This window comes from Anthonomus grandis, chromosome 13 (assembly GCF_022605725.1).
Source record: "Anthonomus grandis grandis chromosome 13, icAntGran1.3, whole genome shotgun sequence".
Lineage (NCBI taxonomy): Eukaryota > Metazoa > Arthropoda > Insecta > Coleoptera > Curculionidae > Anthonomus > Anthonomus grandis.
In genome coordinates this window covers 15,880,916-15,895,146 of record NC_065558.1, presented here as the reverse complement: position 1 = coordinate 15,895,146, position 14,231 = coordinate 15,880,916, and the positions used below count along the sequence as shown (strand labels likewise).

At 32.7% G+C, this 14,231-nt stretch overlaps 1 protein-coding gene across 1 annotated transcript in view; it reads left to right on the top strand.

The window, feature by feature from the left end:
• LOC126744085 (uncharacterized) overlaps positions 1 to 14,231 on the top strand; it is a 48,293-nt gene that overhangs the window by 15,408 nt on the left and 18,654 nt on the right. Inside the window, exons 8-9 of the mRNA XM_050451430.1 lie at positions 9,210 to 9,810; positions 11,927 to 12,568. Coding sequence (XP_050307387.1) covers positions 9,210 to 9,810; positions 11,927 to 12,568 — 1,243 coding nt within the window. The remainder of the gene's footprint in view (positions 1 to 9,209; positions 9,811 to 11,926; positions 12,569 to 14,231) is intronic.

Genomic DNA, 14,231 nt, shown 5'->3' with positions numbered 1-14,231 from the left:
TTAACTTTGAATGCATGCCCAGAAGATATGTTCGCAGCCTTCAAGACTAATTTAATCTGTTAATGGCAAAGGGGATATGACGAAGAATGTTAGGACAATCAATATTGTTTTTCAATGTTTTATAAGTAGTTATTAACAAGAATATTTTAATTCTCCTTTTACTCAAAGAGAGCCTGTCAAATACCGACAATAAGTGTTCATTGTCGCAACCTCTAGGGGGATAAACACTAATTTTCCTGTAATACATACACTTCAGAAACCTCCTTTGCACCCCTTTAATCAGAGCCGTCCAAACGTTATATAGGGGAGACCATATGATGGAGTTATACTTCAAGATTGGCAACACCAAGTTATCAAAAAGAAGGAGGCTGACATCAATGCTAAGCTCCTTGGTGGTTGGTTCTAGCAATAAAGTTAGCGGAAATATTTTGGGCACTGTCAAGCTTGGACAAAATGTTGGAAGAAAAAGATAACTTACTATCAAAAATAACTCCCAAGTCCTCTTGTTCAGTTACTCTTTCTAGTTCCTAGTTTACTAATATTTTAATAAATAGCTACCTCTAATAGTTTCTTTTTGCGCGAAAGTTGTTGGAAAAGCTTGGCATTATAACATTTTTTTTAAATAAATTTTAACTTAAACCACAAAAACCTTTTACATGGAACAAATTTATTTGCAAATCGGGGTTCGTTTTTAGACTATTATACTGCTTTTAATTTTCGCTTAAAATAGATTAAAACATATTTACAAACCAATTAATATTTATCTATATAAAACGAATATTAAAACACTTAATAAACCAATTAAAAATCAATAATCGTCCAATATTGACATTATACATATTGTGTAAATATATTAGTTTTTTTTTATATTTAGCCGGCAATGAACTAAACTTCCTTCGATACCCTATGTGGTCTTTTAATGTGTCGGCGATAAGAAAAATCAACAATTGTTTATCTAAAAAGCAACAACTTTCAATTCATTTATTTACGCTCTCGCTCACTTCCTGTTGAACCCTGATAAGAACCGAACAGTTTATTAATATTCTGTGTCTATTTGTGCATTTTGTGTTGTAATGTCGCAAACTTAGATCTGGATGAGACCTGGATTAAACAGTAGCGAAATTAATTATGTTGCGGTTTAGTTATGTGCTTCTATGATTCTTTATTGAGGTTAGTTTAATTATAGTTTAAAAGTAGAGGTAATTTTTATATAATTTTTCATGTCTTGGTATTCTACCACTGAAAGTGTCTACTAAAGTTAACTTTTGTGGCCGATTGTGCAAATATTATTAGTAATTTAAGTTCCATAAATCGTGTATTATCTATGTTCTCGATCAGGTAAATCAAATAAGATTATCCGAAAGTCGTATTCCAAGATCTTCCAAATTTTGAAGATAAATAGAGCTTTTTACAAAAATTCTAGAATCTTGATATCCAGAGAATATTTTCAAAAATCTCAAAATTAATTTGAAATTCCCAAAAAATTATGTTAAAATAATTTTGATATTTAAATTACACTATTAGATTATAACATATTTGCGTTCTTTACATGCTTTAAAAAGGTCTCTGTTATTAATCGTTCAGCCAAAACTAAATACTAGTTTTATTCTTTAATAATAATAATAATAATAATAATAATAATAAACGTCTTTTATTTAACAAACAAATAATTTACAGTTGTGAGTATCATTCATACATTTCTATAGGGATATAAGAGAGGCGAAGTCTAGCCATGTGGCTACTCTTACTTAACCTACCTAATCGCTCTGAAGTGAAAATAAAATAATATCATGCAACTTATTAGCGAATAGCTCTTTAAATGTATGCACACATTGTAGAAAAAAAAAGTTACTTAAAGAATTATTATATACAACGACAAACTGTGCGATACAAAAGACCGTAATATAGCTTTATCCAGTAGCAGGTAGAGATTTTCTTTAAAGAGTAGATAGTTATATTTTGAAATAATTTCAAAGCCTAGTCCAGTTCAGCATACAATGCCAATACCTGTTTATAAATTCTTCAAATATATTATAAGGTTGGTTTATTACACAAGTTAGATACACTTTTCCTGGTTATTATCCCATTTTTTAAATTTTTTTTTAAGTATTGCTCATTTTAACATGCTCATTTTAAGTGTCTTTTTGTCTTTAATAAGAAAGAAAAAAAAATCCTTTCTTATTCATGGTGAGTTTGTTGATTAAATAAAAACAAACGCATTTTGTATTTAAATTTATTAATATTAAATATTTTAAAATTATCAGGTATGGAATTATATAAGGTGATTGCATTATATGAAAAGGATCTTTTATACATAGATGTTTTATGTAACGGGGTGGAAAATTTGTTTTTGTTTCTAATATTTTGTCCATGCATGCTTGTCCTTGGCAGAAATTTATTTTTAAGAGTATTCGAGGTGTTAGTGGTATTGAGAAGCTTATGCACAAAATTTGAAAGATGTAGTTTTCTACGGCTTTTCATATTTAGCCAGTTAGATTCTACAATTTTAATATGGTCATGCTTCCTGATTCCATATATCAATCGACAGCATGCGTTCTGTACCCTTTGTATTTTTTGTTTATCGAGAGCTGTAAGACATGGACCGTATATAAAGTCACCATAGTTAAAATGTGAGAGTACTAATGTGTCGCATAAACTTTTTTTCAACGAGTAGTTAAGAATGTGCCGATTATTATATAATAATTTCAGCGCACAGAAGCTTTTTCTTGTATTCTGAACGTGTGCACTAAATCTGAGATCTTCGTCGATAGTTAAGCCAAGATTTTTTGCGCTGGAGACAAATTTTAATGTAGTATCATTTATTTTTAATTTTAAGTTGTTTTTAATAGAGTTTCTTTTGATTTTGCTGCCAATACATAATAGTTTAGTTTTGTCAGAATTTAAGTTTAGGTTATGTTCAGCAGATAATTCTTTAATTACCTGAAGATCAGCGTTTATTTTATCGGCCATTTCTTGCGATTTGTTATAATCAAAAGAGACATAGATTTGTGTGCCATCCGCGTATGCTTGTGTTTTACAGTATTTAGGTGCGAGAATTATATCCATGGTGTAAATAATTAATAGAAGAGGTGATAAAATATCTCCTTGTGGCACACCCGACAGAACATCCAATGCATTCGATGTAATATTGTTATAGACCACCTTTTGCGACCGTTTGCTTAGAAATGAATTAATTAATACTATTATTGTTCGACTATTATGATGTAGTTTTACAACAGTGCCATTACTGGTGCAGTTTCCAAGCCTATCCAAAAACTACAAAATTTCTATATGAGGTTTCTTGTCAATATCATACAGAAATCGCATAACTGTCATAGAAGTTTTTCTTCATTTTCATTTAATTACAGTAAATAGACGAAACTATGAGGGCTTAAGAACCAAAGCGGATCATCCCACAAATTTTGTTATATTGAGATAACCACTAATTGTTAAACTAAAATATTAAAAGGATGTAGCGTTTTTATTTTTGCGCTACTAATATAAATTACCAACTATTATGGTCATTTGACTTTAATATTACAGGATCCTAGTTGCCGTTTTTGTCAAATTATTGTGAAAAATGCGTCTTTTGTTCACTGATCTTCTTCCGATTTGTGCGATTGGCGCAATTGCTGGCAATGTTCAAGTGACAATATTTTCTGGTACGGCGTAATTAGGTCGTACTTGACCTTCCTCATTCTCTTTGGGTCTGAGAGGAAGCATATCATCCATCGCGGTGTTACCGTGTCAAAAACATTTTGGGGCTCATGTATAGCCAATTTTGTTAATTTAAATTACAATAAGTTTCATCAGAATGTATTAGTAATTCCAGCTGAAAAACTGATACTATTTTTAATTGATTTTCTTTCAATTACCCAAAAAGGTGCCATGTGCATCGTTTTGTTTGTTACGGTTTGTGCTTTACCCCCTTGGTTGAGTGTTTTTTCCGAACTGGGTGTATAAAAGCTAAAATGCTGATGGATTTCTGAAACTTCTACTAAATGACTTTGGAGCATGGATTTACAGCGTTGATCTCGTTTAATGTTAAACTACTTATGAAACTTAGGGACAAGGCATACCGAAAATTTTTACGACATAAAACTTATGTCAAATTACAACAGTACAGAGAACTTCAACATTTTACAAAACATGCTATAGCCCGTGAAAAAATTGCATGCTGTATGCACAATTTCAAGAGAAAAGGAAAATTTCTATAAACGAAATAGACATGAGTCATTTATGTCCGAGTTGAAGTTCAGTATAATTGATGAAGAATCTTTAATACAAATTTTAAATTCTATCAGCACCAATGCTGCGGGCGAGGATGATTCGTGAATTATTGATATTAAATTTTGTTTTCCATATTGTTCAAATTCAAATTCATTTATTAGTGCCAACATACAAAGCATTTCCACAAGTCAACAAAACAAAAAATACATATATTATAAATACTGCATTAAAAATATCAGGTGACACAATAATAATTACAAAATGTAATTTAAAAAAAAATTAAAACATTAACTACAGATAGAACTATATACTATATAGGCACATATTCTACACTATATAGGCTCATGTTTAAAAGTAATGAAAGTTTAAAAATTCATCTACTGAATAAAATGAGTTTTCGATTAGTATATTTCTCAATTGGGATTTAAATTGCAAAAAGGGTATTTCTATAAGTCTGCCAGGTAGCTTATTAAAAAGCTTAAGCCAAAAACCCCACACCACTCCGACACCTAGTCAAGCCTTGATATATGGAGGCTAGTCTGTTCACATTCCGCGTTTCGTAGCCGTGGACTTCTCCATGCACTCTATATTGTGATTTATTTCTGTGTACCCACACAGATTTTTAAATATATAAACAGATGGTAGGGTAAGTATGTCTAGATTGGTAAAAACATGTCTACAGTCATCCCTAAAACTCAGTCCACCCAGGATTCTAACAGCCTTTTTCTGTAGAGCAAATAACTTCTTTATATGAGGAGCATGTCCCCATGCTAAAATGGCGTGAAACAGGATGGAAAGTTCCAAAATAGGCTGGCCTTAGGCCGTGGGTCAAGAGCAGCTAGTAAGACAGTGGAAAGCATATACAACAGTTCCACATACCACAGTTGCACATACAACAGTTGCACATACCATTGAAAAAGAGGGTTTAAATGGACTCCTAAAAATTTAAGTGTTGAAGTGCTAGCCATTTTCGAATGTCTCATAGTGAAAATGACTTTATTTGTCTTTTCTGCGTTTAAGTGTAGACGGTTCTTGTTAAATCACTGCTGCACTTGATTGACTGATTGTAAAAAGGCTTTAATAAATATTATTAATACTTGCATACTAGACAAACAATATCTAAACTTATGGAAAAAAGCGATTATACTTCTGCTACCAAAGGTATCAAATTTAAAAGAACGTAGAGATCTTAGACCTATTAGTATTTTGCCACCTATATATTTAACCAAGATTGTATCCTATGCCGACTCTAGAAATTTAATTCCGCTTGGTCAGTCCGGGTTTAGAAAGAACATTAGTTTTACCTGAACGTTTAAATTACCAGCCTTTATTTATTGGACTTCAGGAAAGCATTTGCACAAAATGTTGTCAGCCAAATTGCACTATTATAGTTTTTCTGAATATGCTGTTAATTTATTTAAATCATTTTTAGTTGAACATACTCAATGTGTTCTTCTTAATAATGGACCGAACAAAATCAAATCCAGCCATTTATCAGTGACCACTGGGATTTCCCAAGGATCGATCTTAGGACCACCATTATTTTCATTGTATGTTGCCGATACGGAAAAAACAGTAGTTAGTTCTAAACTGCTACAATTTACAGATGACTCGCAACTATATATCTCGTTTAATTATAATCAAATAAAAAAATTTCAAGATCGATTGAATGAGGTTGAATGTAGATTTTAATAATATTAATATTTATGCACAAAGTAACAACTTAAAACATAATGCTACAAAGTCATGTATAATTATGTTTGGAGAAAATAAAAATCAAATAGCAGATATTAGTGATAGTCTTAAGATAACAATCGATAATAGACGGGTACCTGTTGTCACGGAAGCAAAGAATTTAGGTATTTCCTTTGACACTAAGCTTACGTTTAAAGCACATGTTAAAAAAAAGTAGGTCTCAAACAAAAATGTTGAATGAACATTTCCAATAAAGCAAAATCTTTATCACTACGGTGGAGTAATTCTCAGAATATATTAAACATAAACTGTTACAAGAACAAAAGCAAAAAATCATTTATTGTCTTAGATACTAGAAACATAGCATAGAAACGTCACGATTACTATACAAAGCAATACATATGGTAAACGTATTCCTTAATCAGGAATTTCTCAAAATATATGAATATATAATAAAATAAAACGATGTATAAAACAATAAACATTAAAAAGTTATAACATTGATAAAATTAACATAACGTTAACATATATTTGGTATGCAGTATACACTCTAACATTTATAACATTTTAAAAAGGTTTCAAACTCTCCAACCATATAAAAAACATCGCTGAAGAGCAGTATTTTAACTTTAGTTTTAAAATTTACTAGCGATTTTGCCAATTTTACTTGTGTAGGTAACAAATTAAAAAGATGGCTTCCAGAATACAAAGGAGATATTTTATAAAATTGGTGAGCATGCTTAGTGAGAAGTAAGTTGTTTTTACCACGAGTATTGTGCTGATGTCGATCACCCAATGTAATCAATTTACTTTTATTTTTAAATACAATTTGAAGAACCTTTAAAATATAAATACCCGCCACTGTTAAAATCCTTTTCTCCCCAAAGATTCTTCGACAAGAATATATGAATGGTATATTAAATAAAATCCTAATTATACTCTCTCTATATCCATGGCCCTACCCCATAATACTATGCAGTAACCCAATACCCTGTAAACAGAGCCATATTACACATTCATCAGTTCATTGATATCAAGTGAATTTTTAAGTTGATTTATAAGATAGACACTCTTTAATTTTTTACATAGAATATTAATATGTTCTGGCCAGTCCAAGTGTTTGTCAATCATTGTGCCTAGAAATCTAGACTTTTCTGAACACGACTAACTAAAAACAAATTTATTTGGCTTTCTATATTTAATATACAATTATATTATTTCAACCATATCAGTTTTCGCATGATTTAGCATTAGTTTCTTCGATTTACACCAATTATTAATTCCACTTAGACGTGACTGGACTTTGCATTGTAAGTTTATCAAGTCCGGATCAGAAATAACAGCTGCTGTTTCATCACAAAATGAAGATCTTAGCCCTATTAATAAAGTCTGCTAAGTCATTTATAAAAACTGTAAAAATAAGCGGTCCAAGTACACTACCCTGTGTTGTACCCAGGTTCAACACAAAATCTGCAGATTGTTCCTTAAATAGTAATGAAATAAACTCAAAGTCACCTTCCGATTTTACCAATTTGAACTTAATTTCTACCCGTGACTTGTATCATGTAGTGTTGTTCTCTGCTTCTTTTTTGGTTCTTTTTATTAGTGAATACACAAGTGGATCTGATGATGTCTAGGCAAAACACGTGTAATCCTCTGACTTTAGTTAAATAAATTTTGAGTTTATTTCATTACTATTTAATGAAAGCCGGTCTCTTTGAGAAAAGATGGACTTTTTCTTGGAGATTGTTCCTTTCTTATTTTTATACATTAAACTGTCGGTCAAGAATGATCAAAACATTGAATTAATATTCCCTCTAATCCCCACTCTCTCCAACTTCTCGCTCACAAATGTTGGGTCCACTGAATCAAAGGCTGTTCATTTCTGTCAATGCATTCAAAAATGTGCTGTGTTACTTCTACTTCAGCACTCTTTGTGGATAAGCCTCTGCGAAAGCCTTATTGCTTAGAGCAAAAAACGCTATTCGCAATAAGAAAATCAGTCATTCTATCATGAATCACTTTTCCAAAAATTTTTCAGAACACACTGAGAAGAGAAATAGGTCTATAAGTTTCTAAGTTGCTTTGTTCGTCCCTTTTAAAAATTAGAACGACTACTGAGCTTTTTATCTGGTTGGGAAACAAGCTCTTTTCTACCGAGGTATTGATAATTATAGACAGTATTGTTGAAAGTTGATCAGAACCATATGCTTTAAACCTGACTCATTTTGTATATTAGTTTTAGTGTTTTTATTTTCAAATTATATAATTTGTACCCTGGAAACATCTATTATGATAAAAAGTTTAATTATCTGTATATGTAGTTAATGGATTTAGTAGTTTGGTATATTAGTGGGTGAGTTGAATATGCTGAAATATTATAATAATTTTTTTTACGTAACTTTTATAAGTTTTTTCTCTCTCCCTCTTCAGTTTGTTGCCTAGTTTTGGCTCTCATCTATTATCTTTAAGAATTTTTCAACTTAAGAATTTTTGTCATTTTTACATGTTTTAAATTAGTCTAATGCCTAGATAAACTGCGAAGGAAAATCCCAAATGTTTTTAATTCAATTGAGGCATTCCACCAATTTCACTAAAAAACTTTCGCGTACTACTGGATACAATATTTAAAAGTACTTACATTTCACTCTTAGACAAGCCCAAATTGAACAAATTTGGATTAGTCTTTAAAGTTAGAGCCATTTAAACAATTTAATTTTCACTACCTTTCCCTACTTTATAAAGGTCGGTACGCCAATGAGTTTTTGCCTAGGTTTCTAATTATGTTTAAAAAAAGGTACCTTAAGGGCTTAAGCTAACATTTTCCGGAATTGAATTATGGACCTTTTAATTACGCCCACTAGTGGCCAAATTTCAAATTTAAAAATAATTTTTATATTTATCATAGATTTTAAACTACTACCAGCTGAATTTTAATTAAATTTCGCAAGCAGGTTATTGTAGCCGGTAGTTTAAAAGTTATGATAAATAAACAAATAATTATTCTTACACCCTGTATCTTTGTTATTAAACATTTCTAAGAAAAATTTAATAATGAAAGTCTATTTTTTTAAAATTCTCTATCATGTTTTAAAATTAATGACGTTTAAACTGAACCACCTGTATATATTAAAGGAACATCGCATAAGACTGTATTTTTAATTGAAGTGAGCTTATGTAGCGGTTCTTTTAAGATCTATATACATACTTGCTAAACCCGCAATATTTGAATTTACTAACTTAATATTTTATTTCGTTTTGATGCCCATTTAATTTAATTTTAGTATTGGGACTTGATTCAGTCACGTGGCAACGCAAACCGCAGCCAGTACCACATCGAAGGCAGTAAATTTATCGAAGAAGATTCCCGATTTTTAAGAGATAAATCACAATCGTGTAACGTCGGATTGGACTCGAGTCCGAGACCGACTACTGTTATTGGCCTCACGCACAAAAGCTTTCGCGAAAGCTTCAAATCGAAGAAAAAAGTAAATTTCGAGGAAGAAATGCGCACGAAGTTACAAAAAACCAACTTAAGCGACGAGAAAAGTGTTAGCATTAACAGTCTGTCAAGCGTGCAAGACGAAAATATCTCTTTTATAGACGAGGGTAAAGAGTTAACGGATCGGAGCAATATGGTCGCGAGTGCCCCGCTCATAAAAGATCCGATTTTGGCGGATATTAATGTACATAATATAATAAAGAAGTTTGATGAGCCTAAAAACGTTTCACCACCTAAACCTAAAGTTTTGCCTAGGAGCATAATGGGGAAGAAAGAGCCTCCGGAGGTGCCTCAGAAGCCTGCGGTACCACCTAGAGCTGCAACTACGAAGCTTCGAGGACGGTTGGATAAGAGCCATAGTACGCCTGCGTATGATTTGACTGGTAAGTTTTAGAAAATTTTTTGACTATCATCACTCCATTTCGATTTCGGACTAATTTTTGAATTAAATATCTTAACTTTATAACAATATAAATGTTTAACAAGTTCTAAACTACATCTGCATATTTACGAAATGTTGCCTAAGCCAAAAAAAGAAAACGTTTAAGGCTAATATGCTAGCAAACACAAGATTCGATTGCCAAAAATAGATTATAATTGACAATTTGTCGTGGCATTTGTTGAATTGCTTGTCGAACAGCTGCTTCAAGTTCTTCCACTGTAGTATGATTAGTGTGATACACTTTATCTTTTAGGTATCCCGATACACAGAAATTAAGGGGCGTCAAATCAGGTGAGCGGGCAGGCCACGCAATAGGACCTTGATTTCCTATCCAATTATTTCCATAGTATTCATTTAGGTAACTAAAAATAATTGCAGAATTGTGTGCAGGGGCGCCATCTTGTTGGATCCACATGTTGACCATGTCATGAAGAGGCAACTCTTCTAAACTAGAATCTACGTAATTTTCAAGAATTTCTAAGTATCTTGGTTCTGTTATCCAAACATTAAATCTTATTTGATGGTAAACCTCGCGGTTTCTAAATAGATTTTCATCGGCCCAGTAAATATTATGTCTATTAAAGACACTACAATTTGTAAACTTGCTTTCGTCCGACTATAACACTTTTAAAGGACATCTAGGAGATTCCTGGCATTTTCTTTAAAACCAGTTGCAAAATACTGATCGTGTGTCTAAGTCTCCTCTTTAAGTTCCTCACTAATGTGCTTATAATATGGGCGGTACTTAAACTTTTATAGAACTCATTGCGCGGTACTTGATACTTCCACGTTATCCTCGATTTGCCGAAACGATATACGCGGATTTTCCAGGACACTTTGCAGTAATCAATTTTCTAAATTTTTGTCGCTTTTTCCGTTTCTGTTGGCCTTGTTAAATGAACCATACTTCAATAAATTATCTCGCAATCTACTAAAAGTCACTAAACCTAGTTGTCGTCTTTCTAAAAAGCGCTCATTGTACATTTCCCACGCTCGTTCAGCATTTCTGCGGCACAATATGAAGCAGTTATATAAATCTACCTTTTCTATTTGTTTATCTATTTGTAAATCTCTCCATCTTAAATTTATTGTTGAGTCAAGAAAGTTTATGACAAAACGAAAATCTATTGGGGTTAAATCCGGTGGCCTTGGGCGTCACTCAATCGGTCCTTTTCGTATAATCCATCTGTTAGGAAAAGCTGCATCTTGAAATTGTCAAATGGCGATGGCAAAGTGAGGAGGTGGCCCGTCTTGTTGAAACCCTATCTCGTTATTAGGTGTGTGTCAGCTGCTTGTGGATCTCGGATAAGTTCAAACGGTAGAAAGTCCAAGTAGCGCTCTTGTTGTATACGCAACCGGTATCCATAATCAAGCATGAGTATTTCAATTCGTTCTTTCTGAGATTAATGCATTTTATTGAAAAATTTTGAGTGAAATATCAATTAGTATAACAAGTATACTCACAAATATATGACAAACCGTTATCAGGTAGGTTCTAAAATTGGAAACTGTTTGGAAGTAATAAGGTCTACTTACTTTCTAAGAAATCACATAAAAAATCAATGTTGGCGTCATAGTTTCTAGTTGAGACACCTTGTAACTAAAATTTTCATTGCAAAGGACGTATTAAATCAAATGGATAACAAATTAAATATTACTTGCAATAAATCTAGAATAGTTTTTTATGTTTAACTTCATGTTTCGTTAGTCTGTTATGTCATATTTGACAAACCATTGACTTTATGCATATGGTTTGCTATACAAAAGGTATTCAGCATATATCATAGAATTGTAAAACGTCCTAATATATACTACTCATATATACTAAACGTCCTAATTTTTTAAAATGTTTTATTTTAAAAAATTAGTGTTAACGCCATTGTTTCTACTTGAAGTACCCTGTATGTAATTTTTTTATTTCAAAAAACGTACAAGTGATAATACTAATCGATGTAATGAAAAAATTACCTGAATTTTAAATGAATTTGTTCTTTTCATCGTGATTGCACTGTATAACAAAACAACACAAAAATAAAAACCTTTGCTTTTTATTACAGAAGAAGAGTCTGAACTCACCACTTCTCCAATAAAACCAGCTTCAAAAATCGACAAACTACCGGACGTTATCCCAAAAATTCCTGAAACTATCACAGAAACTTCTCCAACTGCCCCAGATTCCCCTAAAAATTTCACATTTTCTTCTATAACACCAGCACCAGAAACTGAGACAGAAATAAAACCACCTTTAGAACCCCTTCCACCAGAGGTACCTTCTCCAGAACAAGAAACTTTGACCATGATGGACGATCTGCCTCCTAAACCTCCACCGCGCAAGTCCCTGGATAATTCAAAACCGGAATACCCCGCGAACACCCCGAAACCCATCATAACACCCTCGAAAAAAAAGATTTTCGAGTTTCCTGAAACGAATGTGGATCCGAAACTGGTAGGAAGTATCCAAAGTATAAAATCGGTGGATTCGAATGACTATTTAGTGCCGGTACAAGTGAGACAGGTGAAAAAGCCTAATTTCGACCCCAAGTGTTCTTCAACTCCCGTGGGGAAAGTAAGGGATTATAGTGAAATTGATGGAGGGAATAGGAGTGGAGAGTGTAAGGTTTCTCCCACAAACAGTATCGTGAAAGCGATGATTTCGAATAAGGGAAGAAGTGCCAAGAAGAAAAACAGTTTGCTTGCTAGTAAGTAACGATTTTTTACAAAATTACTTTTTTTTTTGTGAGTCATTTGATCATTTAACACACAATTGAGCCAACTTTAAATGGGAGGGTCAGATAATAATGGATTTTATTGTTGCATTTTATTTTAGGAACTTAAAAAAAAGTTTCCAAGAAAAATTTAAATAATCTTTAGAGCCGTTTTTTTAAAACACTCTTCTAAGTGTTCAAAAAATTTAAAAAAATACATTTGTTTTGTAATTAATTGGCTTTTAAAATATAAAAAATGTTAATTAGTTATTTTTTAAATGTATGTTTTATAACAATATACAGGGTGGCCCATCGGAAACGTACCGCAAGGCATTACAGGGTGGGAAAAAAAAATTTCGGCAAAATCCAAAAACACGTCAAGTATGTTGACAACTTTTGACATAAAAACCATTTTAAAAAACTCAATCCCCTAATCGGGAGTGACATCCCCTAATTTTTTTTAACCCTTATGTGACTGGGAAAAAAACACCTTCTAAGGACGGCGTGGGTACCCGGGTACCTACTATGTATATTATATAGAGCCGTGGCTTTTTCTGTGAATTTCTACCCTTTTCCCTATTTCTGCCGCCTCGGACTGTTTATGTTTTTGCACAAGATCAGTTCATATTCGTCAGTAACGCGTTGTACCTACTTGAGTAGAGTTTGAATTACGTTAAATCTAAAGTATTTTTTATACGTTAAAATGTCGGATAGTGAGGCCGGTCCTAGTCGAAGCGATAGTGCAAGAGGAAGATGGCGGAAGACAAGGTAAAACAAATATATTTATTATTTTTATTAGGTCGAGTAGTTTTGCTTAATACCCGTTTTGTGATCTCTGATGAATCTTGAAGATTACTTCAAGATTACAAAGTCTGCTAGCCATAGCTGCAAATATTTTTTCACTTGCAGTACTTGCACTTCTCTACCAAGACGAAAACACGTTAAGTACGGTACACCAGGAATCGTGTTGCCGAAAAAAGCATGTAAATAAATAAATTGTCTTGTAGGAACAACATGAAGTGTAGAACATTTTATTTATGGCTGCAAGTATATGAAATTTTTTTATGTTACGAGAAATCAGAATACTTTTACGTAGCTATAAGCGAATTACTTGTAACTTGTAGACTAGTTACAATTGTAAGATTTGTATTATCGACCTCAGGAGGTGTTGCCAGCCTGACATGGTTTGCTTAGGGGACATGATTTCTCAAATGCATCTCTGATAGCCTCTGTAACTGACTCTGTCAGCACTTTGAGCTCAAAGTCGTGTTTAGCCTCTGTTAGACAGTTATCCAGGCTGCGTTCTAGTGTCTCTTTATAAAGACTCCAGTTCATTTTCCTGGGATTCCTGTAAATCCTCGGTGTTGTGTCCGCAGATTTTAGTTCAAACCTTATATACCTGTGATCTGAAAAACTGGGTTCGTCAGATACGTGCCATCTTGTCACAAGGTCACAGAAGCGTCCCATGCTTAGGATTAGATCAATTACTTCTCTGCGGAGTACGTTGACAAACTGTCAATTTACTTTAAAAAATGCGTCTAGTCAAGCTTGTATATACACCTCTAATATTTTGTGGGTTCATCGTTTTTTATGTTTTTAATATTTTGTTAATTGTACGGGAGTGTTTAATGTTTTTTCTCGTTTGTGTATTTTAATC